The sequence below is a fragment of the Abramis brama genome, assembly GCF_963993115.1.
Source record: "Abramis brama genome assembly, chromosome: 12".
NCBI classification, from domain to species: Eukaryota; Metazoa; Chordata; class Actinopteri; order Cypriniformes; family Leuciscidae; genus Abramis; species Abramis brama.
The window spans coordinates 26543225-26571173 of record NC_139974.1 but is presented as its reverse complement, the minus strand read 5'-3'; the positions used below and the strand labels follow the sequence as shown (position 1 = coordinate 26571173).

At 37.8% G+C, this 27949-nt stretch overlaps 1 protein-coding gene across 1 annotated transcript; it reads right to left on the bottom strand.

Moving 5' to 3' along the window:
- Positions 1-337: 337 nt before the first annotated feature.
- cpsf1 (cleavage and polyadenylation specific factor 1) lies at positions 338-27949 on the bottom strand. Its single transcript, XM_084130059.1, has 38 exons — positions 27784-27949; positions 27304-27481; positions 24532-24559; positions 24306-24439; positions 24130-24210; positions 23886-24037; positions 23170-23316; positions 22198-22337; positions 20813-20923; positions 20616-20709; positions 20429-20516; positions 20174-20305; positions 19305-19356; positions 19127-19218; positions 18902-18976; positions 17399-17479; positions 16085-16177; positions 15846-15959; positions 15562-15703; positions 15290-15468; positions 14217-14356; positions 13935-14121; positions 13319-13525; positions 13142-13231; positions 12907-13050; positions 12259-12411; positions 11943-12059; positions 11069-11159; positions 10901-10985; positions 10160-10301; positions 4013-4165; positions 3736-3912; positions 2782-2848; positions 2650-2697; positions 2397-2552; positions 2111-2240; positions 1507-1645; positions 338-626 (listed from the first exon to the last, which is right to left on the bottom strand). Exons 2-38 carry the CDS (start codon positions 27445-27447, stop codon positions 579-581), a joined length of 4353 nt encoding a protein of 1450 aa, XP_083986185.1. The 5' UTR covers positions 27448-27481; positions 27784-27949; the 3' UTR covers positions 338-578.

Genomic DNA, 27949 nt, shown 5'->3' with positions numbered 1-27949 from the left:
TTTTGTTGCAACTGATAAGACAAGTTGTTTTTGTTATTGTTTCATAAAAAAAAATATAAAAAAAAATTAGCGCTTTCCTAATTAAAAAAAAAAAAATGTATTTCTTAAAACATGATAAATTGTGAGTTATTACTGATAATATATCGATTATCGCCATATCGTGATATTATCGGTATCGTGAACAACGTATCGTGAAGTACCCAGTGATTCCCAGCCCTAGTTTATAGTGTTTTTGACAAGGAAAGTCTGAGAGAAATCTGCTTCTTAGTTGTACCCTTCTAGTGGTGCAGACAGAGAAGGACCCGTGTCTGTAGGGAAGAATGACACTGAAAGCATGTTTGTCTGTTCTGAATGTCAAGATGCAAAGTATGTTCATTTTCTTTTGGTTTTTACTTACAAAATATTCTATGAAATACAATACCATTTACTGCATTTCATTCTTTCACTCAACAAAAAACAACAACAGTATGACAAATTTTAGTTTTCTGATTTTCTATCAAAACACTGAAATATAAAACAGCGGGCAGAAAGGGAATCTTCAGGTGACGAAATACATTGAGAATGAGAGCGGAAGCTCTTCAGAAGTGAGCAGTTACTCTGTCAATCTCCAGAAGATCATCCAAGATCTGAAACAAAGAGAGAGCAGAAAAGCTCATGAACAGGAAGGAAGCACATGTGGAGATTATTGCTGTCATTACTGTAGTATCCGAACATTAAACAACGGGTCTAGTTCTCTCATTTGATTGGCTGAGTGGCATTCAGTGATGCTGATATTTAATGCTGCCTTTCATATGCAACCGGAATTACTGCAAATATGGAAACAGATCATTTTAATACTTGAATTTCCAAGTTTGAGGGCCAGTTTTTATGGTTAACAAACTTTTATTTTATTTTTATAAAATTAAAAGGGGGGGGGGCGTAAATTATAAAAATAATTCAATATTAGAACAAAATTTGATGCATACTGTATGCATTTCTAATAGTGAGAATTGCATTTATTTTACTTAATTTCCAGAATCATTAGCAAGCTCTTCCCCAAGAAATAGGCAAGAATGAACCTTGCACTCCATGATTCCTATTCTTTCCAACAACAAAACACTTGGAACGCGACAAACTCATAATAATTCCGATTTCAGAAGTGGGAAGTAGGACAGTTCTGATGGCAAATGAAGACAGCATTAGTGTTTGTAACAGTATGTGACCGTTGTTTGGTTTTTGGCCAGGTTCAGCTTAGTGCTTTGGCTTCTTTAGGAACTATTTTCATTCCCAGAGGAGGAAAAAAAGCTGAATTTATCAGAAGCACGGGTTCATTTATATCAAGTTCTTGTTTTTTGAATATAAAAAAGAAGGCACTAGGTTCCAGCACAATGCAAGTACTGCTTAATTATATACAATGATTATTCAATATATTTCCATCACTTCTCCTCTGCCCTGCACTGAGGGTGTATCATTCACTGCTCACTGAGGTAAAGTGTGACAGTGAGTGTTTTAGAGTTCAGCACTCACAATGTCTGACGTTGTGCCGATCTTCTTGGCCAGTTCGCTTCGCTCCATGGTGCTGAGGTACAGGTACTTATTCAGCAGCTCTCCGTCCAGAATGTTCTTCACAGCGTTCTGCAACGTCCGCCGATCGTAGTGCAGCATCCTGCAGCAATACACAGTAGGAAATGCTGAGAGGGTACAAAGAAGTGCACTAAAATATGCAACAGAAATGTCAAATGTGGCCTGGAAATGTCTTACTGAATATAACTTTTTAGTTATGCTCTGCCCTAAAATATTTATTGGCTTTTTATGAAATGCTCACGTAGAGTAAAATGTGCTCGCACGTCTCTCCATTGAGGGTCTCATTTGTAAAATGTTAAGTATTAATTAATATTAATTGTTTAAATCTGTTCCAAAGACAATTCCAGAGATGCAAACAAATTCCCTGAGATGCAACTGGAAATCTACCCCAATCTCTAAAAGCAATTCCTAAAAAGTTCATGGAAATTCATTGGTCAAAAGCGTTGAATCCCAAGAAGTGGTGTAATGTGATAAGCTGGAACGTTGTGGGGTTTCGCTGATTCGCGTCTCTCAGGACGTCAGCAGAACTAATGAGAAGAATCAGTACCTGAAGGCCTTTGGGTTGAGCCCAGCATGATGTGGCAGCATTGTGGTGAGGGCGTTCTGCAACATCAGCAGTCGGCGGTACGTCTTCTCCTGCATTGGCAGAAGCAAGCCGACGCCACCGTCCAACGTAGCTGCACAGACACAGAATCACAGTTAGGTTTCTAATGAACTGGTTTAACTAGGGAATTCTAAAATAATGATGGCTCAATGATCATGTTTCATGAATGTTGGTTGCTAGGGTGCGAAGGTGTTCAAAAGCCTCAAGAGAAGCAGGTGAAGAGACCCACCGAACCAGGTGATGTGTTTGTTATCCCAGGTGAGCGCTTTTTTGCTGGCCGTGTCCAGAGTTCCGCGGCATGGCATCCTCCATAAGGCGTTCACGTGAGCGCCCACGTTGAAGTCTGCTCGTCGCAGCAAACGCATGCCCCCGAAACTCTCTTTGGCTAAAGATGGTACAATGAAGGACATGCGTTTGATGTGGGACACTGGGAAAGAGCATAGTCTAAAAGTATTGCAGAAAGGATCAAATAAATGACTCACCTTCAGGCAGGTACATGTAGACCAACAGGTTTTTGTCTCTGTCTGAAACTAAGAAAAGGTTTAAGAGCTCAAATGAGTGATGTTAACAAGAGTGTTTAATCATAAAACAGAAGAAGATGGTAAGTCACTTACCTAGAAAGCCAAGCTGGTTATTGTCCACCATAAATTCAATGCTATAAACTTCCAGGGGCTTTGCATCCTATGATGAAACAAAAAGAAACATGGGACAATCAGACCTAGTGTTCACATCTAAGTATTTATCAATTTGTCACTATAAGCTGCATAAAGCTGGTGACATCTTTGCGTTCAATTGACTCCGTCTGGCTGGTTCCTCAAGTGAGGACCCTTATAAGAAGTGTGCTTAACTGGACTGAATGTGCACTTGTAGTGTACTTCAAATCTTAAAAGTGTATTTAAAAAAAAAACGGACTTACAGATAACATGATAATGAAATAGGCCATCATTTTATCATTGAAAATATGCCATTCTAAATATATATTTAAATAAATGACAAGTTTCAATAGAAATAACATTAAAGTATATTTTAGTTTTAGTTAAGTAACTGTCAGTACATTCGGCAGTATACTTTAACCATGTCAAAGACAATAGAAATAATTTTGAAATAACATATAAATGTCGGTAAAAAAAGCACTGTAAAGTTCAGCTAACTATTAAAATCTAAATGTAAATATAATACATTTTCATTATATTGTAAATAACATGCAAATAAGTGTTTGAAAACATGCCACGGTCACAATTAAGTATATTCTTTTTAAGTACCGGTATATTATTTACGTAATGAGTACTCTTTTTTTTAAAGTATGCTAAAGTGTATTTCTGGACTTTTATGATCAAATTTACAGTGCTATTTTGTTTGACTGCTTTCATCCTCATTCATTTTGATTGTATGAAAAGTAACAGCGAGAAAATTCTGTTAAACTTACTTTGTATTCCACAAAAGAAACGTATGTGTTTGGAACTTAGTAAATGACAGCATGTTAATTTTTGGGTGAACTATCCCTTTAAATCCAACTAAATCAAAAAAGGAATTGACTGATATTTGACTGCAAACTCATGACAGGTTACCCTGCTGACGAGCGAGAGCGTCTTGCTCTCTTCCTGGTAGCGCAGCAGAGAGACGCTCTTCATGACATCAGCAGCGAGGATGAAGTTCTTGATGCTGTGCATCTGATGGATGTAGAGCTGCGTGTCGATGAAGGCCATGCCAGTCAGGTCATTATCCCTCAGGCTCCATAAGAAGATCTGCACACACACACACACACACACACAACTCCATCATACAGAATGAACAGAAATGGCATTCTATTTCATGTGATGCAGCACATGTGAACGTGTGTGGTACCTTCTGTCCGATGGCAGACACCAGGTATCCACTGCAGTGACAGAGAGCCGTAACAGGTCCTTTCTGCTCCTTCTCATACAGCACTTTAAACTTATTCTTGGTGAGGGGCTGACCGGGCTCTGGCACGACCTCAATCACATCCACAATCAGGATCTGTCAGACGGAATGAACCCAGATCAGAAGCGGACTCTACGTTTGCTGTGCTTGTTTGCAGGGCTGCACAATTTTATAATTATATATCATAATTATAAATAATAATTATTAAATATTAAACAAAATAAGAAATATTACGGTTGCAATATTGCACTGTAAAATAAAGTATTTAGGAAAAATATATAATATTTTTATTTTTCAGTACAATAAAAAAAGAGAACTGTAAAATTACAATACTAAGATTTCGCGCTGTTAACTTTTAAGCTGCTTAAAGCACAGATTTCTCTTTTGTTTATAAGCCTTTCTCATTACAATTATGGAAAGATGATTGGCTCATGTCACGTTCACAGTTGCACGTTAAAGCGACTCAAACTCGTATGGAGTTTGTGTGGAGCAGCATTTACTGCTTGTGTATAAATGAACGCAGTACTGCGCTTCACTCTGAAACACAGCTGTTGCAATTCATTATTATATTATAAATATTTTATTTTTCCCAATTTTGAGATCACATGATCTCAAAAAAATTTTTTTTTTTATATATATATACACAGTGAGGAAAATAAGTATTTGAACACCCTGCTATTTTGCAAGTTCTCCCACTTGGAAATCATGGAGGGGTCTGAAATTGTCATCGTAGGTGCATGTCCACTGTGAGAGACATAATCTAAAAAAAAAAATCCAGAAATCACAATGTATGATTTTTTAACTATTTATTTGTATGATACAGCTGCAAATAAGTATTTGAACACCTGTCTATCAGCTAGAATTCTGACCCTCAAAGACCTGTTAGTCTGCCTTTAAAATGTCCACCTCCACTCCATTTATTATCCTAAATTAGATGCACCTGTTTGAGGTCGTTAGCTGCATAAAGACACCTGTCCACCCCATACAATCAGTAAGAATCCAACTACTAACATGGCCAAGACCAAAGAGCTGTCCAAAGACACTAGAGACAAAATTGTACACCTCCACAAGGCTGGAAAGGGCTCCATGCAAGATCTCACCTCGTGGGGTCTCAATGATCCTAAGAAAGGTGAGAAATCAGCCCAGAACTACACGGGAGGAGCTGGTCAATGACCTGAAAAGAGCTGGGACCACCGTTTCCAAGGTTACTGTTGGTAATACACTTAAGACGTCATGGTTTGAAATCATGCATGGCACGGAAGGTTCCCCTGCTTAAACCAGCACATGTCAAGGCCCGTCTTAAGTTTGCCAATGACCATTTGGATGATCCAGAGGAATCATGGGAGAAAGTCATGTGGTCAGATGAGACCAAAATAGAACTTGGTCATAATTCCACTAAACGTGTTTGGAGGAAGAAGAATGATGAGTACCATCCCAAGAACACCATCCCTACTGTGAAGTATGGGGGTGGTAGCATCATGCTTTGGGGGTGTTTTTCTGCACATGGGACAGGGTGACTGCACTGTATTAAGGAGAGGATGACCGGGGCCATGTATTGCGAGATTTTGGGGAACAACCTCCTTCCCTCAGTTAGAGCATTGAAGATGGGTCGAGGCTGGGTCTTCCAACATGACAATGACCCGAAGCACACAGCCAGGATAACCAAGGAGTGGCTCTGTAAGAAGCATATCAAGGTTCTGGCGTGGCCTAGCCAGTCTTCAGACCTAAACCCAATAGAGAATCTTTGGAGGGAGCTCAAACTCCGTGTTTCTCAGCGACAGCCCAGAAACCTGACTGAACTAGAGAAGATCTGTGTGGAGGAGTGGGCCAAAATCCCTCCTGCAGTGTGTGCAAACCTGGTGAAAAACTACAGGAAACGTTTGACCTCTTTAATTGCAAACAAAGGCTACTGTACCAAATATTACCATTGATTTTCTCAGGTGTTCAAATATTTATTTGCAGCTGTATCATACAAATAAATAGTTAAAAAATCATACATTGTGATTTCTGGATTTTTTTTTTTAGATTATGTCTCTCACAGTGGACATGCACCTACGATGACAATTTCAGACCCCTCCATGATTTCTAAGTGGGAGAACTTGCAAAATAGCAGGGTGTTCAAATACTTATTTTCCTCACTGTATATATATATACACTCACCTAAAGGATTATTAGGAACACCATACTAATACTGTGTTTGACCCCCTTTCGCCTTCAGAACTGCCTTAATTCTACGTGGCATTGATTCAACAAGGTGCTGAAAGCATTCTTTAGAAATGTTGGCCCATATTGATAGGATAGCATCTTGCAGTTGATGGAGATTTGTGGGATGCACATCCAGGGCACGAAGCTCCCGTTCCACCACATCCCAAAGATGCTCTATTGAGTTGAGATCTGGTGACTGTGGGGGCCATTTTAGTACAGTGAACTCATTGTCATGTTCAAGAAACCAATTTGAAATGATTCGAGCTTTGTGACATGGTGCATTATCCTGCTGGAAGTAGCCATCAGAGGATGGGTACATGGTGGTCATAAAGGGATGGACATGGTCAGAAACAATGCTCAGGTAGGCCGTGGCATTTAAACGATGCCCAATTGGCACTAAGGGCCCTAAAGTGTGCCAAGAAAACATCCCCCACACCATTACACCACCACCACCAGCCTGCACAGTGGTAACAAGGCATGATGGATCCATGTTCTCATTCTGTTTACGCCAAATTCTGACTCTACCATCTGAATGTCTCAACAGAAATCGAGACTCATCAGACCAGGCAACATTTTTCCAGTCGTCAACTGTCCAATTTTGGTGAGCTCGTGCAAACTGTAGCTTCTTTTTCCTATTTGTAGTGGAGATGAGTGGTACCCGGTGGGGTCTTCTGCTGTTGTAGCCCATCCACCTCAAGGTTGTGCGTGTTGTGGCTTCACAAATGCTTTGCTGCATACCTCGGTTGTAACGAGTGGTTATTTCAGTCAAAGTTGCTCTTCTATCAGCTTGAATCAATCGGCCCATTCTCCTCTGACCTCTAGCATCAACAAGGCATTTTCGCCCACAGGACTGCCACATACTGGATGTTTTTCCCTTTTCACACCATTCTTTGTAAACCCTAGAAATGGTTGTGCGTGAAAATCCCAGTAACTGAGCAGATTGTGAAATACTCAGACCGGCCGTCTGGCACCAACAACCATGCCACGCTCAAAATTGCTTAAATCATCTTTCTTTCCCATTCTGACATTCAGTTTGGAGTTCAGGAGATTGTCTTGACCAGGACCACACCCCTTAATGCATTGAAGCAACTGCCATGTGATTGGTTGATTAGATAATTGCATTAATGAGAAATTGAACAGGTGTTCCTAATAATCCTTTAGGTGAGTGTATATATATGAATGTACTTCCATTTCATTAAAGGGATAGTTCACCCAAAAATTTAAATTAGCCCATAATTTACTAAGTCTATGTATATGACATTCTTCTTTCAGACGAATACAAACGTTCGTATTAAAAGTTAAATTAAAAAATGTCTTGGTTCTTCCAAGCTTTATAATGGCAGTGAATGGCCGTTTCTATTTTGAAGTCAATAAAAGTGCATCTGTCAATCATAAAAGTGCTCCACACATGGCTCCGAGGGGTTAATAAAGGCCTTCTGAGGCGAAGCGATGAGTATGCAGTCTCAGCAGTATGTCACATTACGCATAAGTTGCGCTTTAGGCTTAAGTCGAATCCATATGTTCATTTGGCCGGAAGCTAGTTATTTCACTTGATAAAGTTTTAAATATGAATATTTTTCTTACACAAACTCATCGCTTTGCTTCAGAAGGCCTTTATTAACCCTCTGGGGACCAAGCTGTTTTTGGGGTCCTTGAGATGTTCTGACATGCCTTGACATTTGTGCTTTTTTCAGTTATTTATAAACATGTTAATGGCTAAGGTGTAAATTCACTCTATATAGCACAAACAGGGCTACCATAATATGCGAGCAACGTGTATGTAGATGTTTGTATTTTTAAGAGAATAATGTTTATGCGTGGTTATTGGAAAAAATAAGAATGAAAGTTGCTGAATTAAGACCACAAACCACATATTAAATATGTGTCCACAAGACTTTTGACTAATGGATGTTGTCCCTTTGAGTTCTAGCTTCAAAATGATGTGAAAATAGTCTTGCTTTATCGTTCACAAAAAAAAAATACATTGATTTAAATGGTGTAAAACAGGTTTTGCTTGGAAAGCCAATATGCGAGGGGGGGCGTGAAGGAGGAGTAGTTTACACCTTAGATTACAATGTCCCACCCACTCTGCATAATGACTCTGCATAATGAGCCATTCATTCAGGTGTGACACTGACTGAGCCACAATGCAAGGACAAAAGATGTATTTAGAAGAAGACTTATATTGACCATTTAAGATTTCGCTTACATCTCTCTTGTAAATATGTTTTGCTATTTTATTAAAAATGTTACAATTACAACAATTACAATTTCAACAATATTTCAAGTGTACTCTTTCTTTGTAAAAAAAAAAGAAAAAAAAGAAGATTATAGGCCTACATTTTATCATATGTATTCATTAGTTTGAATATAGCCAACATTGGAACATCTAACATCTTAGTCTATGACTTTATTTTTGACAAAAATAGTATCACACGGGGTACGGCAGCGTCTCGCACACCTTCTGAAGCTCGTTCATATATATAACGTTAGATATGAGCAGAAATTGCTAAACAAAAGCTTATTTGATGTGGCAGTATATTCTACAGTAGCCTAAAAACTGTACCCAAATAGTCAACAAAATGTTGTCTTTCATACTTCGCCTGACTGTAACGTTGTTTTTATGAAATATTAGGGCATATAAATGCTAATTTGCAGTTTAATACGTTGCTTATACAAATACATTTTATTTCAACATATTCCAGTTGATTTTTACTCATCTCAGTAGGCTATAGCAAAGCAGTTTATTCTTTCACACGCAGGCGCGCGATTCATATAGGCTAAACAGTCTTTACAAATATGTACCCTTCATTCATCTCACAGAAAGGCGAGTCATATTATAGAAATGCGATTCATCTTTTTGCGGTTTACATAGGCCTACACTAACGTTATTCCATAACGTTATTCCACATCAACATTTGAGAAAAGAAAACAGCCTACCTCACTCCTCAGCGGGATCTGCTCCTCATATCAGGAGATATTGCTCCTCATATCAACACTGTTCTGAGGAATCTTTTCTCCATAAGGTAGGCTATATTATGCCTCACTCGCGGCGCTTTGTTTACAGCTGATGTGGGCGTTTCACAGGTCTGAAAGGGTTCTCAGAATTTGCGTTTGAATAGCACGCGCTCTCCGGGGAGTGGTCACATTACTTTTGAATGAGCTCGTAATGAGCTCGACTGGAGTCGCTCTCTTTTTATACAGATTACAGAAGCTGAGAATATTTGTTTTTTATATAAATTACTTCATTTAAAAGATGCGATCTCAAGCTTTATGCCCGTGGGTCTGTTTGCCTGTTTGACTGAATTTTCGCGGAGTTATAGATCATTTTCGAACGCGTTTCAAATGGGAGTTTACTGACAGAGAGAAGGCAGAAATCGCATCATGTTAATTTTTCTTTATTTGTCAAAAAGCAAAACACTTTATTTTTATTGTGAGTATACAGAAAAAAAATAGAAACTGAACAGGATCGATTGATGTATTACACGAAAATGAAAGATCAAAATTAACAGAGCATTTAGTGTTTATTTTTCATTGCTAAAAAAAAAAAACGAGCAAAACGCGCGGGCGCGTTTTTGGTCCCCAGAGGGTTAACCCAGAGCCATGTGGAGCACTTTTATGATGCACTTATAAGTTGCACTTTTATGGACTTCAAAACAGAAACGGTCTTTCACTGCCATTATAAAGCTTGGAAGAGCCAGGTAATTTTTTTATATAACTCTGATTGTATTCGTCTGAAAGAAGAATGTCATATACACCTAGGATGACTTGAGGGTGAGTAAATCATGGGCTAATTTAAATTTTTGGGTGAACTATCCCTTTAATGTACTACTACTTACTGCACCTGTCAGGAGTGTTTACAGATGTATGTAAGTGAAGACTCACTCTGCCCCTACAGGTGACCTCCTCTCCCTGCAGGAGGCACGTGCCCACGGCCACGTATCCCTTCAGCCCTGATACGGTCTCCTGACTCTTCAGAGCCACTGTCTTCATGCACGTCACATGCTCCCACTCCTCCAGGTCAATGCTGACAAAGACAGTTCAACAATATCATACAGACTGTTCGGTTTATTTTTCATGATAGTCATCATTTACTCACCCTCATGTCATTCCAACCTAATAAGACTTTTGTTTAACTTTTCTGTCCCTCTAATGAAAGAACAAAACTTTATGCATCATAAAGAGACATCAAATATAGTAAACTGAAGCTCAATTGTACTTGCTTGACATATGAAAGCCAATGAGAGGTTTGAGCTTCCGTTTAACATATTGATGTGCGCTTTGTATGTGTTGATCAATGTTTAAATGTGAATAAAAGCCTAAATTAAATCTGTTGTTCGTCATATAAAGTGATCGTGTCTCTTTAGAAGACTTGAATGAAACCAATATTCATATGGATTACTTTTATGATTTTTATGAACTTTTTGAAGCTTGAAAGTGTTTACCTGGTCTTTCAATGAAGGGACAGAAATCTCTCAGGTTTCATTAAAAATATCTCCATTTGTGTTTTCGAAGATGAACAAAACTCTTATGAGTTTGGAATGACATGAGGGTGAGTAAATGCTGACATAATTTTTATTTTTTGGTGAACTATCCCTTTAAGTGAAACATGAAGGTGGTTCTCACCGTGTGTTTGGGATGGCCTCCCAGCTGACCGGAGAGATAAGCTGAATGGAGAATTTGTCCTGCTGAGGGTGGATGTACCGTTCATCTGAGAGAACAATTAAACTATTAAGACCCCATCAAATCAGACACTTTCACTTTCTCCATGTACACATCCAAACAAAGTGTCACCTCTTTCAATGGTCTCAAACTCCTTCTCTTCTCCAGTCATTCTGGGAATACGAGTGCACTGATCTTTAACACTGCTGCACACAGCATATACCTGAAACACACACAATGGACCACGTATGAACACATGACTGCACGCATTTACATAGCAACACTCATTTAATGCTGAATACTATTGTTATTCATGCAAAGAGCAATCATAACAGATCTCATTTACATATGAAATATTAAAGGTACAGCAGCAAAAACAGCCAGCCTAATTCTAAAGATGCAGTCACAATAGCGAAATTTTGCAGTCACTGTCCATTGCCAATAGAGTAGCGATGCCTGAAGCTCCGGCCACACAGAAATAACTTTCAAACAAAGCAGCTTTCTGTTGGTCAACACAGCCTTTTTTGTGCGACTAACTGGAACACGAGTGAAATATGCTAACTTTTTCACCCTAATGTGAATTTTGTTGAAATTACTGGATTTCGCATGGCAAAACTTTCGCAGAGCGGCGATAAATGTGACTGTGCCTTTCTTTTTTCTGCGGAACACAAAAGAAGATATTTTGAAGAATGTTGGTAACCAAATGGTTTCTGTTCCTATTGACTTCCGATGTATTTTTGGCAATACAACGGAAGTCAATGGTCACCAAAAGTGTTTGGTTACCAACATTCTTCAAAATATTTTGTCTTATGTTTCAGCGAAGAAAGAAAGTCAAACAGGTTTGGAAAAAACATGAGAGTTAGAACATGATGACAGAATTTTGATTTGTGGGTGAACTGTCCCTTTACGGGTCATACATAGTTTAAAGTTAAAAGTTTAAAAATGATGCTAAATTATGACTACATTCAGTGAACTCCTTATGTACATCCCACAGCATTTGTACTACCTTGGATTCCATGTGGTACGACACATAGTGGACGGTACACCTGAGTGGAATCTTGCGGACAGGCCAGGGAGCATCGTATGAGAGGTAAGTGGGTAACACACTAATCCTCAGCTCGCCCTAAAGAGGCAAATGCACTTCAGTAACACATTTAACCTGTCAAAATCATCTTCCCAAGATATCCTGATACATTGGAGGGTGAATAACACTTTTAATATAATATTAAACGCACATTATATTATTTAATATAATAACAGTCATTAAAGTCATTTAACATCCAATACCAAACGCTAATGTACATTTTAGAACTTGTTTGTACCTGTTTGTTGAAGTAGAGGAATCCTTTGGGGCAGTTGATATTGTGAAAGGGAGAGAAGGACTCGATAGCGCCATCTATTGTCATGGGGTGGAGCCGCATTGCCCCACGAGAGGTCACCAACATCCAGTGAGGAGACGGCCCGCAGATAAACACCTGAAAAATAGCGCCAACCTATATGTAGTGCTTATTTTACAAATTTAAGCTTGGCATTAGAAAGAAAAAAATTGGATAAACTGTTCAAATCGGTGCCAATGTATTGTATGCCAGCTCTGATAACTTGCCAGCAGTTTTGTTATTGTTAACAAAAACTATTGAAAATAATTTTGGGTAACTGAAATTAAGCTGAAATAAAATAAAAATATATAAATATTAGATATTTTGCCTTGGCAACTAAGTACTAAAGTACTAAGAACTCAAATTACTAAAACTGAAACAAGAATTAATTAAAACTAAAAGAAATGTAAAAAAAAAAAAAAAAACAGATAAAAAAAAAATACTATAATAGTATGAAAAGAATACAAAAATAAACTTTATTACCTTATATACATTTAGAATTTAACACAAAGTAAAGGCACCGATAAAAAAAGAAAAGAAAAAGAAAATGACCAGAAATATACAGTTTTTAAACCAAGTCACAGACAGACGTACCCCTGCGTATCCTGAGATGTCCTGGAAGTATCTGAATCTGGCCACACGACCCTTGACCACCAGAGTCTCCTCTCCCTGACCCTCAGGCTTCTTGTCCTTTCTAATTTTAGACTTCTTCTCTCTGAAGTTAATGTTATGAGGCATCTGACAGGAAGAAAACAAAGCCACCACTCTTCATCATTCAAGCATCATTAGAGTAAACGTCCAGAGGAGAGTATTTAGTGCTGGCTTGTACCTTCTTAAAGCGCACTTTCAGGTTGCTCTGAGCTTGCTGCTGGTCGTATGGAAAGGCCTCATATATCAGAAGCTCTTGATCAACATGTGCCTGTTAGGATTTGATTGACAAATTTAGTCAAATTAAAACCGTAAACTTCATCTCATCCAGAGGAGCAGGTTTCTGTGATAAACTTACCAGCAGGTAAGGACGGCTGTGGTTGTAGCCTAATGACACAAGAGAAACTTCTTTGACCAATGGGATGTCTCCCTGCCTCGTCACTTCCTCCTTTTTGAGCTCCCCTTGAGTAGCCGATTGGCTAGCAGAGCTGTCAACCAAAACACGTTGACCAACAGGGAAATTTTTCACCAGGAAAACCAAGCGCCAGTCGGGAATCTGGTAGATCTGATTAAGAAACGACAAAAGAATCTTAACAACCGATAATAAGAACAAAACACTAATTTTATGTTTTACATGTGCTATATATGAAAGCTTATACCATGAAACAGCCTCTAATCACTAATTTAGTGTCATTGATGTATCATACTAAGCAACCATAAAGGAAGATAAACTTTTCATCTTTGTATTTTTGGGTAAATTATATGGATTTTAGAGTCATAAAAAGGGACATTTTAAAATTTAATATGAAATAATAAAATATTAAAAAAGTAAAAAAAAGAAATATATAACTATATATCACTTATTTTACTTAATTTTTTAATAATTACAAAACATTCTTTTCACCACAAATCCAACTTAAATCCATACAGCTCTTTCAAGGAAATCTCTGTGAATCAGTGAGTATGTTTGTCACCTCCATGACTCCGTTCTCTCTGACCAGCAGGCACCAGTGTGACGGCTCCAGTCTGCTCTGGCCGCCCTCTCTTCCAGTCTGAGACGAGTTCCCTGCTGCAGAGCCGCGGCCGGACTCTTCTTTACCAGGGCTGGTCAGAGGGTGCGACTCCCCATACAGCATCTCCTCCTCATCATCCAACGCATTACTGGCACAGAACATGAGGGAAAGAAAATGAATAATTATAGACAAAAGTCACAAGACTGGAAATAATAGCATTTTAAAAAATGAGTGTGTGGATACCTGATGTCCTGGATAATGGTCTCTGTCTCTGATTGGGTTCTGATGGGAGCTTCCTCTTTGGCCAGGAAGTTGGCCTTGTTCTCAGTGGTAAACATGCCACTGACATCACGGTATGCACATAATGTAATAACACGTGATTGCTGAGAAAAAAATTGAATTGGTCATATTGAGAACACTTTAAAAAATATTCAACATTTAATATATTTCAGTACATTACTGTATTTCAGTACATTACTGTATTTCAGTAAAGAGAATCTAATGAGATTAATGGCAATTACAAAAAAACTTTTTTTTATTTGTATTATTGTGCGTTTATATATGTATACGTGTATATGCATATATATATATATATATATATATATTATTTATACTATTACCATTTGCTACTATTTGAACCAAATAAAAGCAAGAAAAAATGTGAAAGAAAGAAAATGTGTTTGTCATGAAAAAAATTAAAAACAATTTTTTTTAAAACTTCGGTCCTAAAAATAGGAATCATTTTCTTTATTTGCTTTAGATTTAAAGTTAAAATACAGGTTTTCAGAAAATACATTTCATGAGTTCAGCATAAAATACACTACTGTTCAAAAGTTTGGGGGTTTTTTCAGCAAATATGAACTAATTGGATCAAAAGTGATGGTAAAGGCAATTATAATGTAACAAAAAATTCTATTTCAAATAAATCTTTTTTTTTTAACTTTCTTATTAAAGAATCCTGAAAAAAATATCAGTTTTCACAAAATTATTAAGCAGCACAAGTGTTTTCAACACTGTTTTGTTTCTTGAGCAGCAAATCATCTTATTAGAATGATTTTTGAAGGATCATGTGACACTGACTGGAGTAATGATGCTAAAAACTCAGCTTTGTCATCACATTTTAAAATATATTTAAATAGAAAGACACAGAATGTATTTTAAATTGTAATAATACTTCACAATATTTCTTTTTTAACTGTATTTTTGATCAAATAAATGCAAACTTTGGTGAGCATTAGAGACTTCTTTCAAAAGTATTTTAAAAAAATCGTAGTGACCCCAAACTTTTGAACGCTGAGATATCTGCATGGACTGACCGTGTGGATTTGTGGTTTCTGCAGTGCCAGGCGGTGGCTCTTCCCCATGTACGAGTCACTCTTCAATACAAACATGGTGACCACTCCCTCTGCTGTCATGATGACCACGTAAGGATCGGCCACAGAGCAGTGCACTATGGGAGAGCCCAGGTCCACAGGTATAAAGTGGAGCTGTGTCACTGAGTTCAAGAAGAAACAGAGACCAGATGAAATACAGGTCATCCATCACACGGTCATAGTTAAAAAAATACACTGATGATGTGCTCCCTTACCTCCCTCTAGCAGTCTGATGCCCATAGGAGACACCTGGATGATGTATTTATTGTCTCCGATGTTGCCTGCATACACAGTGGGACCCTGTGTGGCGAAACCACTAGTGTCCAGCTCCATAATCTCCTGACCAGTTTGCAGGATCTGAACACACACAGCAAGAGCAATGAAACACTGTAAAGCTGAGGTCACATTAGCAATATCTCCTGCAAAATATATACTGCACACAGTCAACACAGTAAAAGTAATACGGTAGTATGTTATACAGAATATAGCCTGTGAATACCATAGTAGAGTCTTCTCTACTGAGGATGAGGAAGCCGTGTTTGTTCTTGTCATCCTCCACTGTGGGCTCGTGCTTCTCCTCCTCAGGACCCTCACTATCGCCCTCTGCTGGAGACTGCAGACATGGAGAGTTTCAAAGCAAAGCAGTTAAAGTAAAACCGCTTAACAAGACTACTATTTGTGATTTATCAAATAGAAGACATAAGAAAAGTGAAATGTGGCTGTCACCAAAAAAATCACCTTTTCAGGTTTCTCCTCACAGTATATGACTGTCCACATGTCATGGCATCCAGGAAGTTCAAACGTTGTGACCACCTGCGGTCTGATGCTTTTCTATAAACCAGCAAAATATATCACAAGTTTAATATAATAAAGTAATAATGGTTGACATATGTACTTTTCACTTGCCAGTGGCCAATATATTGTCAACATATATACAGTATGTGAGGCCTATAATGCCAACACTGCAAAAAGTGCTTTTTTTTACTCCGTATGTCTGTGGTTTTGCAGAACGAATATATAAAACACTCTTAAATCAAGACATTTAATTGAAATGCAAAATGACATAAGATAAGAAGCCTTGTTTCTGAGAAATGTATTATTAAAAGTGCAGTAAGCAATTTCTGAGAAACGCTGTTGAAAGTGGATTGGACCGAGCACCACAACACAATTTTAGCCAATCATCAGAAGGGGGCGTATACACTTATGATGGAGGAGAGAGAGAGAACAAGAGGGAGATTTGAAGAAAGACTGTAGAAAGACAGAGAGACATTACAAAAGAGAAAAGGTCAAAATATCACGGGAAAAAAAAAAGGGTTATGATCAGGCAAGAACTTTAGGATCCGTGTTAATATTAGAAAATACTCAGCAAATGACTTTTGAATTTCACATGGTTTGTCTTTAAGCATATTAAAAACATCACATAGACATATAAACAAAATAAAAAAAACTTGATCGCCATTCAAATCTGGTCTCCATATGAGTTTCATATGCATCTCCTGAGACTTGCCATCAGATTTTGAAGGAAGGGACACACCTTTTCATTCTTTATTACCGTTTTCCACATTTTAATAGTAATAGTAAAATTATTAAAACTATATAACATAAATAGAATTATGGGAATTATGTAGGAGACCAAAACTATCTTATGTTTCTTCGTCAAAGTCGTTTTTAAGACACATTTGAGATCAAAGCACCTGAGATGCATGTTAATACCAGGTGTAAATGGGGCCTCATAATGAACGCGTTTGCACTTAACACTTGACAAATAACACTAGTTTCATGCATCCTGTGTGAAATGCATGAGCAGTGCATCAGCAGTGTGCCTCTGCTGTATCTCGGGTGTTTTAAAGGCCTCTCCAACCATCTCTGAGGCAGCCCTGGTAAAGCCCAGACGTCACTGTAGCACCCGCACAAACCTGCGGCAGACGAGCCTCACCGCCGCAGGACAGAGTGCTGTGCATTTCTGCTTCAAACATGCAGCACATGCAATTGCCATCCATGTTTACAGGACCAGGAGTACACAGGTGGCAGTGTCTGCAGTAATAACCATACCTGCAGTACAGAAAGAGCTCCATTCTTGCCGTATCCTGAGCACACCACCACCTCCAGATCCGGCTCTGGGTTACTTTGAAACTGATGGAAGAATTGACATTGTATCACAATTAATCAGAAAACCAATATTTTTTCCCAACTCAACCGTTAAATGGAACTAATAATGTTTGAGACTAAACATGTCTCACTTTTCATGCTGTGTCTCAGGGTTCAGTATTAAATACCTCAACTCAACTGCAATAGAGTGCCAAAATCAAGCAATGAGATGCAGTTTGGCACTTCCGGCTCCATCATCCTGAAGTCAGTAGGTTTTTTTGAATGAGTTTTTAGTTAAATGCCTGAAATAGGGTCTGTGATTAACTAGCTGAAGGTATTTTCTTGTTTTATACTACAACATAAAATACATCAGTAATACCTCCTTGTGATTTTTTTTTACTTTTAGGGTTTCTAACAAGTGTCTAAATGGGACTACAGAGGTTGTCGGGGACATTAAACTTCTTCATGCTGAAACTCATCTAGGCCCTAGTCCACTTTCACAGCCTCAATGGTTTTATAATCGCACTCTTGCAATTCTAACTCAAACTTTCGGGGGGAAAAGTTTTTAAATAAAGCCTGAAATGCCATGTACATACTGCAGTTAAATTCGGTTGTCAGTTCACCTTTTAGTGTTCCCATTCTGACCACACACAGTTCAGTATTTTACTGGAGTGACAAACCCTTTCTACAACCAAATGAACTCCTGAAAATGCAGGTAGTGACAACCGCCTTTACAAAAATCCTGTTTGTACGGAATTAAAATTAACAACTAGTTGTTAATATCATATTTAAACATGAATCAGACATGTGTCTCTCATCTTTATGTGTGTGGTACAAGAAAACCACAGGGAAAATGGTCTGAGCTTTGATTTGTGTTGCCAGATCTTGCTAGAAAAAACAGATTGTGTCTCTTCAGAAAACTAAACCGCTCAATTCATTTGGATTAGTTTCATGATCTCTTTATGAACTTTTTGAAGCGTCACATTTTCAGTTGTGTAGCTGTCAATGGAGGGACAGAAAGCTCTCAGATTTCATCAAAAATATCTTCATTTGTGTTCCGAAGATGAACGAAAGACTTACAGGTTTGGAACGACATGAGGGTGAGTAATTAATGGCAGAACTTTAATTTTTGGGTGAACTAACCCTTTAATGGTGACGTTGAAGTCATGCAACCATGGTATAGTTCGTTTAGTATCTGTAATTTTCACCTTCATTCAGCTTTTTACTTCTGGTGATTGAATTTTGGCTTCAAAATTCATAAAAGTTGTGTTCATTTGTGAAGATTATCATGATGATTATCATAAACTTTAGTTGGTCACAGAGCTTTATTTTCTGCAATAATCCAAACAACAATGGAAATATCCTAATGGGTTTTTGTCAAGGGAACCAGGGTGATGTGAACTTACGAGGGTTAGCTTACAAAAATACATCATCACTGCAGTACTCCATAGAGAAAATAAAAGGTACCTCTTCAGACAGGAAGGCCGGTTCTCCCATGGAAGCGCTGGCACAGGGTCCAATGTTCAGTATGCTGTCACAAACCTGGACATAAACATCAGATGGCCCGTCAAATCAAGTTCAATACATCGTTTCGTACAGGCAACAACATTTGAAATGTACATGCGTTGTATTCACAGTCCCTAATATTGTAAATGAAATGTGTTATAGAGATCAGATTAGATAGGACCTCACCTCAAATGAGTATGTAGCCAACTGAGTGCCTGACTGAGCCTCACTCCCGTACACCTCAATTTCATCAAGCTCATCAGGTAGATTCGCCTTACCTGAACACAGCAACTCACACACATATATCCAAAACACACTAACACAAATATCTGTTCATGTAAAACACTGAGATTAATTACACTACCTGCCCAGTTAGTCGTGGAATCCACACGCTTCTTTTTATTTGGAGGCTCTTCCTGGAAGATAGAGGCATTTAATATAAGGAAAGAAGCTTCAGATTTCTTTTTACAAAAGATTTTATATGTTTAAAGGGGACATTTCATGAAAATGTATGGTGAATGACAAAACTATCATTTGGCTGGATCTCAGCATTAGAAAAAGAGTGGCTAAATCTTATTTTAATATATAATTGCAGATATTAATGAAATAAAAGGCCACAAGTGTACTTAAAGAGAATTCAATTTCATGACTATGTTTCTTAAGACACTTAAGTACACTTTTACAAAGTGCACTTTCGAATAATGTAAAATTAAAAGTTTTGTTTTAAAGTACATTTTAAATCAATGTCCTAATCTTTTGTCATGCTTTAAAGTACACTTATTTCGATGTGTTGACTAACATACTAAAGCACATGTAAAGAGCTTGATTATAATTTTAACTGTAGTGTAAAATGCAATAAAAATTAATAGCCTTTAAATGTAGTAAATTGCAACATTATCCTTACAAATGTGTAATTACAAATATATTAATACAATTCATGATATTAAAGTATATGTTAGTTTCCCATAACTGCTTTCCAGTACATTCAGCAGTACTTTAACCAGATTTCAAAAATACAATAGAAGTAATTATGAATTTACATATATTATAATACATTTTCATTTGCTTGCAAATAACATCAGATGACCTGTCAAATCTAGTTCAATTAACATGCAATTAAGTGTAATTTAGTTTGCACTGGAGTATATTCTATAAAAGTATGTCATTTCCGTAATAAGAACTCTTTTAAAAGTATGCTAAATGGATGTTTTCTTCACAAGGGATCACACACACCTGTTTCTCTTTATCCTCATTCTCTTTGCCCTCTTCTATAAGTGTTTCCTGAATTTTCTCTGTGTACCTGAGCAGCAGTGAGTTACCCAGACGAGAGCCTAAGAACAGATAACCGGCCTCCATTGTCATCATCTGAGAGGAGAGAGATGGAAGGAGCGTGTGAGTGTCTGTGAGCAAGCACAGAGGATTGAAGTCTGATGATTTCTATGACTGTGAAGTATGTTTTAAGTGGTTTTGACACAGCGAAACACTCACACAGGTGGTCAGGACACTGGCGGCAGCCTTATCGAAGTGGAACGCCCGCACACTCCTCATGCCATCTGTGATGAGCGTCAACACGTAACTGCACACACGAAAAGACACTCAGTCAAGAAACACTCGAAATAAAATGAAAATGTTTACACCAATCCAGTTTTATGGTCATAAAAACAAAAGATCTCACATTTCTCCTCCTTTTAGTGAGATAACCATCTTATCGGAGGTAATGAAGGATGCTTGAGAACAATCCAGTGTGATCTTCACTTCCTCCTGTGGCTCTAAAGAGCAAAACAGATTGAATGGAAACATCAAAGTGAATAAAACTCATCAATTAGGGTAGTAATCATAAAGACTTAATGAAAAAGTCCCAGAAGTACTTACTCAAGGGGAAAGCTGTGGTGCCATTGGTCTGACTGTTGAGTGACACTCCAAACGGAGGAACACTCTGGTTTAGATACAGCAAGGAATTCACAGCGAACACCACAACTCCACCTGAAGAAAAAGAGCTTCACGGGTTGGATGCTGGGATGTTTTGAAGCAGTATTAAATGAGTTTTCATGTATACTGGACACTGACTTGCTGTTCCTTCATTTTCTGGTAAAAATCGTCTAATTTATACATGTCTACAAAACTCAAAATTTCAAGCATTTAAGCAGGACCATTTGAATCAGAAGGTCTTCATGTTCCTGCTGTCACATTTAAATGTTTAAATTATATTAATCATACTAATGCATTTAGAGATAATATTGGTTCAAATTCATATAGTTGAAATACAGGCTTTTGAAACATTAAAAGTTAAAATAAGACTCAAAAATGTAAACATTACACACGAAGAACTCTAAATATTATTTTTCTGACATGATATAGTAAAATTTATTCATTAAGTGTAAGGAAACTGTTCCCAATCTCTATAAAATACAAACTGTCACCATAATACAGTGGTTCTCAACCAGGGGTCCGGGGTCCACTAGGGCCTCAGCAAACTTCCAAGGGGTCCTCAAGATGACTTACAACGAATTAAAATACGACAAAATATAAAATATTTCAAGATGTGTCTTATTTAAATTCACCCCCATCAACAACTGTTTGTGTTCTTTTGAAGAACCAGAATTCCAACAGTCGTGGAAAACTTGGGTATATGAGGAAGGCTAATTTAAAAAGTGTGATTTCTAGACCCATAAAAGTCAGGTCAATTAATACAATTTTATAATGAATAAACATCTTACTAAGTAGTTCTAAAATATTTTATCGGGTGGAAATTAAGTTTAAAATATTCGTAAAACAATCCCTAATACTTATCCAGTAAATAAAGGACGACTGGTAGAGTCCTAAAACTCCTAAAACTTCTTGAATCCTGAAAATGAATTATTCTAATGATTTTATTATTAATTAACAAAAACAAGGGGTGCAAATAACTGTAACTTCCCAAAATAACTGTAAAAAGGACGAACTGTACACTTTACAGTTCAAATAATACCTTCTGAAGGTTAATAATCACATTAAACCATATCTCAATTCCTGTTTTCTGTTGCCAAATTTAAGACCTCTTAAAATGATAATTAAGACTTTTCTTAAACCATTTATATTTAAGATATTTAAGACTTTTTATTGCTTTAAATTTGATACAACTGAATTTAAGATTTTTTTAAGGACCCACAGGGACACTGTGGGGGAGTCAAAAAGGTTGAGAATCACTGCCATAAAACCAGAGATTAATGTCTACATGAAGCTCTTGCAGGTAGAGGCAAGTATGGAAGACATTTTACCGATGGGTTTGGGAACAGCCATGACCTGAGTGCAGTCAAAGGGCAGGTTACTCAGCGACCAGATGACTGGATGAACCTTCTGCATGATGTTTAGAGAGATTGCCACGATGCTGCACGTGTCCTGACGAACTGCTACACGCCTAGCCACAACAAACACATCTGTTTATCAGCATGTGGAGAGGTGCCTCAATAAAACTCATACCCCTGGATTTCACAGACAAGGCTTAAGCCTAGTCCCTGACTGAAATGCATGTTTGAGCTGTTTTAAATGAAAGCAACTTGCACTGACATATTTTAAAATATGTTAGTGTCATTGTTTTGTCTCAAGATGCACACCAATAATTCTAAGGCATGTTTATAAAAGCTACTTAAAGCAACACTATGGAACTTTTCCTCTGCGGCCCCCTTACAGTTTGGAAGCGGAATTGTCCATTACCGCTGTCGTAAATCATTTAGCCTACAGCAGCCTACTGTAGCACGCACGCCCTCTGTTTATCCAGCACTGGCTTTGGAATGAACGACGCCAACAGACAAGGTAGAGTATGATGCATGATTTCATGAAAGTATGATGTATTGCGACATCAGAAACGAAGAAAAACTAAATAATGACTATTGTAACGCTTGCCGTAAAGCAAGTCAAATTTGTAGTTTTCTTATGTCTCATTAGAACTACAGAAACGCGACCCGATCTGGCAATCTTACATAGTGTGGTTATAGAAGATAAAGGATCGCAAAGCGGAGGCATAAGTGCCTTTCACCCTGTTACGACTTGATGAACCACTGAAACGATTTTGGAAACATTATTTTAAGGTAAAAAATGTTACATAGCGTTGCTTTAAATGCCCTAATTGAACTAAGGCCTTATCCTGGCTTAATCAAAGCCCTGTCTGTCATGCTAAAGACTCATTGCATATGATTGAGACAGGAAATGTATATGTAATGAAGTGTTGATAAGCAGATAAACAGTCATACCCTGGCCACGTCTGATTGGGCTCAAACAGAATAAGAAGTGTGGGCTCGTAGTAACCATGGAGAAACTTCATATCGATGATGTTTAGGAGCTTCTCATCCAGTTCACGAACATCAATTATGTAACTGGGTAGAAAACTCGATTTCTGCCTGAAAGAAGAGAAACATTGTCATTGAAATCATGCTGCAAAAAATTACTAGTTTCATTTTAATAGTGTCTGATACACTACTGTTCTTTCAGTCTTTTTTGAAAGAAATAAAGCATTAAATTGATCAAAAGTGACAGTGAAGACATTTATGTTACAAAAGATTTCTAATTCAAATAAATGCAGTTCTTTTGAACTTTCTATTCATCAAAGAATCTTGAAAAAAAATCAGGTTTTCCACAAAATTATTAAGCAGCTCAACTGTTTTTAACATTGATAATAAAAAAGAAATATTTCTTGAGCAGCAAATCAGCATATTAGAATGATTTCTGAAGGATCATGTGACACTGAAGACTGGAGTAATAATGCTGAAAATTCAGCTTTGCCATCACAGGAATAAATTACATTTTAACAATATATTAAAATAGAAAACGGTTATTTGGAATCGTTATAATATTTCACAATATTACTGTTTTACTGTATTTTTGATCAAATAAATGCAAATTCATACAATAACATAAATCGCAAATTTTGGAACGGTAGTGTAAAAATTTTGAAAATATTTGTTTGTACCCCTCTCCCACAATCCCTTCTTGATCATCAGTCAGCGTGTCCCTCCTGAACGGCAGAACCACCAGGCAGGTGCCGTACACCAGCATGACAGCGCAGCGGTTTTCTGGGTCCACTCGCACCATTGGAATGTGCACATTCTGAACAAACCCTTCCTAAAGTGATCCAGAGATACACCACAGATCAATCAAAACACACATCTTCGCAGAACAGCAGTTCAAAACATGCTCATGAAGGCAATACACACTCTCAACTCTGGTTCCTCAAAATAGTGCAGTGACAGAGTCTTGAGGTCATGTGTGCCTGGATCATACTCCACAATTGAGAGCTGAAACGGGGAAAAAAACATGTAAACATTAGATTGACTTATTATTATTTAAACTCTTTTTTTGCAGGAAGTAGCTTTGATGTAGTCAAACACACCTTGGCATCTTTGAAGCTCAGAAGCAAGGCGTCTCTGTTGGTGGCCGCGAGCTGAACACTGGCCATGGACATCACATTTCCAAAGAGAGAGAAAGACGCCACCTGCTCCAGTTTCTCTTTACGGCTCTTGCCATCTACAAGGTTTATTATTGAACATAATAATAATCAAATCCATCTTAATCTACAGAATACTTTATTATGGACAATAAAATTAAAAGATGGCTACCTGATGGCTTTTCTGATTTGGAAGTGCTCTAGAATGAAATTAGAACAAATGATTAATATTTACATTAATGACTCATATATTTTAAAATCAAAGAAAACCAAACAACATTTATTTTACAGTAAATTCAAACTCACACTTCAGGTTTAAAATGTTAAAAACAAATACTCGTAATAATTGCGATTTTTAAAAATGTTTTTGAAAGAAGTCTCTTATGCTCACCAAGGCTACATTTATTTTGTCAAATACAGCAAAAAAATGTATTATTGTGAAATATTACAATAAGGCTATATATGGTGGTCATTGAGGAGATTCCCCCTTCCATATGTAAAGCGCTTTGAGCAGCCAGAAAAGCGATATATAAATGTGACGAATTATATATATATATATATGTGTGTGTTACCCTGGATCACAAAACCAGTCATAAGTCGCACGGGTATATTTGTGGCAATACCCAACAATACATTGTATGGGTCAAAATTATCGATTTTTCTTTTATGCCAAAAATCATTAGGATATTAAGTAAAGATCATGTTCCATGAAGATATTTTGTAAATTTCCTACTGTAAATATATAAAATATTTATTTTTGTGAGTGAATGCAGCACAATCGCGAACATAAATGGACAACTTTAAAGGAGATTTTCTCAAAGTTTCGATTTTTTTGCACCCTCAGATTCCAGATTTTCAAATAGCTGTATCTCGGCCAAATGTTTTCCTATCCTAACAAACCATACATCAATGGAAAGCTTATTTATTCAGCCTTCAGGTGATGTATAAATCTAAAAAAAAATGAGATTTCTCAGAAAAATTATTTAAGTTCAGTAATTTCACTTAAATGTCAATAAAAAAATGACCTATTAATTGACATTTAAGTGAAATTACTGAACTTAAATATACGAGCTTGATAAAAATGATCATTCTAGAAGAAAATTTCAGATGGCACTTAGAGGCTTTTGCATCTGAACTCTTTATATACAGTGAGGAAAATAAGTATTTGAACACCCTGCTATTTTGCAAGTTCTCCCACTTGGAAATCATGGAGGGGTCTGAAATTGTCATCGTAGGTGCATGTCCACTGTGAGAGACATGATCAAAAAAAAAATCCAGAAATCACAATATATGATTTTTTAACTATTTATTTGTATGATACAGCTGCAAATAAGTATTTGAACACCTGTCTATCAGCTAGAATTCTGACCCTCAAAGACCTGTTAGTCTGCCTTTAAAATGTCCACCTCCACTCCATTTATTATCCTAAATTAGATGCACCTGTTTGAGGTCGTTAGCTGCATAAAGACACCTGTCCACCCCATACAATCAGTAAGAATCCAACTACTAACATGGCCAAGACCAAAGAGCTGTCCAAAGACACTAGAGACAAAATTGTACACCTCCACAAGGCTGGAAAGGGCTACGGGGAAATTGCCAAGCAGCTTGGTGAAAAAAGGTCCACTGTTGGAGCAATCATTAGAAAATGGAAGAAGCTAAACATGACTGTCAATCTCCCTCGGACTAGGGCTCCATGCAAGATCTCACCTCGTGGGGTCTCAATGATCCTAAGAAAGGTGAGAAATCAGCCCAGAACTACACGGGAGGAGCTGGTCAATGACCTGAAAAGAGCTGGGACCACCATTTCCAAGGTTACTGTTGGTAATACACTAAGACGTCATGGTTTGAAATCATGCATGGCACGGAAGGTTCCCCTGCTTAAACCAGCACATGTCAAGGCCCGTCTTAAGTTTGCCAATGACCATTTGGATGATCCAGAGGAGTCATGGGAGAAAGTCATGTGGTCAGATGAGACCAAAATAGAACTTTTTGGTCATAATTCCACTAAACGTGTTTGGAGGAAGTAGAATGATGAGTACCATCCCAAGAACACCATCCCTACTGTGACGCATGGGGGTGGTAGCATCATGCTTTGGGGGTGTTTTTCTGCACATGGGACAGGGCGACTGCACTGTATTAAGGAGAGGATGACCGGGGCCATGTATTGCGAGATTTTGGGGAACAACCTCCTTCCCTCAGATAGAGCATTGAAGATGGGTCGAGGCTGGGTCTTCCAACATGACAATGACCCGATGCACACAGCCAGGATAACCAAGGAGTGGCTCTGTAAGAAGCATATCAAGGTTCTGGCGTGGCCTAGCCAGTCTCCAGACCTAAACCCAATAGAGAATCTTTGGAGGGAGCTCAAACTCCGTGTTTCTCAGCGACAGCCCAGAAACCTGACTGATCTAGAGAAGATCTGTGTGGAGGAGTGGGCCAAAATCCCTCCTGCAGTGTGTGCAAACCTGGTGAAAAACTACAGGAAACGTTTGACCTCTGTAATTGCAAACAAAGGCTACTGTACCAAATATTAACATTGATTTTCTCAGGTGTTCAAATACTTATTTGCAGCTGTATCATACAAATAAATAGTTAAAAAATCATACATTGTGATTTCTGGATTTTTTTTTTTAGATTATGTCTCTCACAGTGGACATGCACCTACGATGACAATTTCAGACCCCTCCATGATTTCTAAGTGGGAGAACTTGCAAAATAGCAGGGTGTTCAAATACTTATTTTCCTCACTGTATATATATATATAAAAGGGCGTAGAAGCAATTTTGAACCTGGGGGGGGACAGTAAATCCTCTGATCGGACACCTATGTGAACTGACTTCACTTATCCACTTTCTTAAATGACAGTAGCTGTGTCTAAATATCTTCGTCCATTTCATTTGACACCTTTACTTAAGCAGAGACATAAAACACTCTCCAACCTTACCTCCACATCATAAATGATCCTGTAGACATAAAGCTGAGATGTCCCTGCCACCACCAGGTTTTTCTCCTGGCTGGAAATGAAGTTGCAGTACACGGCAAACTCCACAGCAGTGGGCGGATGAGCCTGACGGTAAACTGCATACATGATGAAGAGCAGCTCCTCTCAGAGTCAGCAGCACCTTACGAACCAAACACAGTGTGAAGACTAACGTTACAGTTGCATACTAATGATGTGTGCTTCATATCTGACTCTTTACAAGCTGTACAGTGGGACTTTATATTCTCTAACACTAACACACAACCGATAATGCGCTAAATATACACACTCGCTGATTTATTTGATCGGTTTAATGATTTCTACGCATATTTTAACGTTTTATTGACATTATTTGCATCTCAAGCATGTCCTGCTAACATGCTAGCTAGCTGTTTTTGATCATAATAAACAATTTGTAGATACGCAAAATAAACTCTAACATACCTGCGAATTATTATGCAAATTTTCAAATGAGCCCTTTGACCAATGGGTCTCATGAATATAGATATTTAACACCAAACTCAGCACAGTGGACAGCACTTTTTATTCATTACACATCCCAGAATTACTCGCGCCAGCAGTGCTGCGCTGAAATGTGTCCGACATGCGC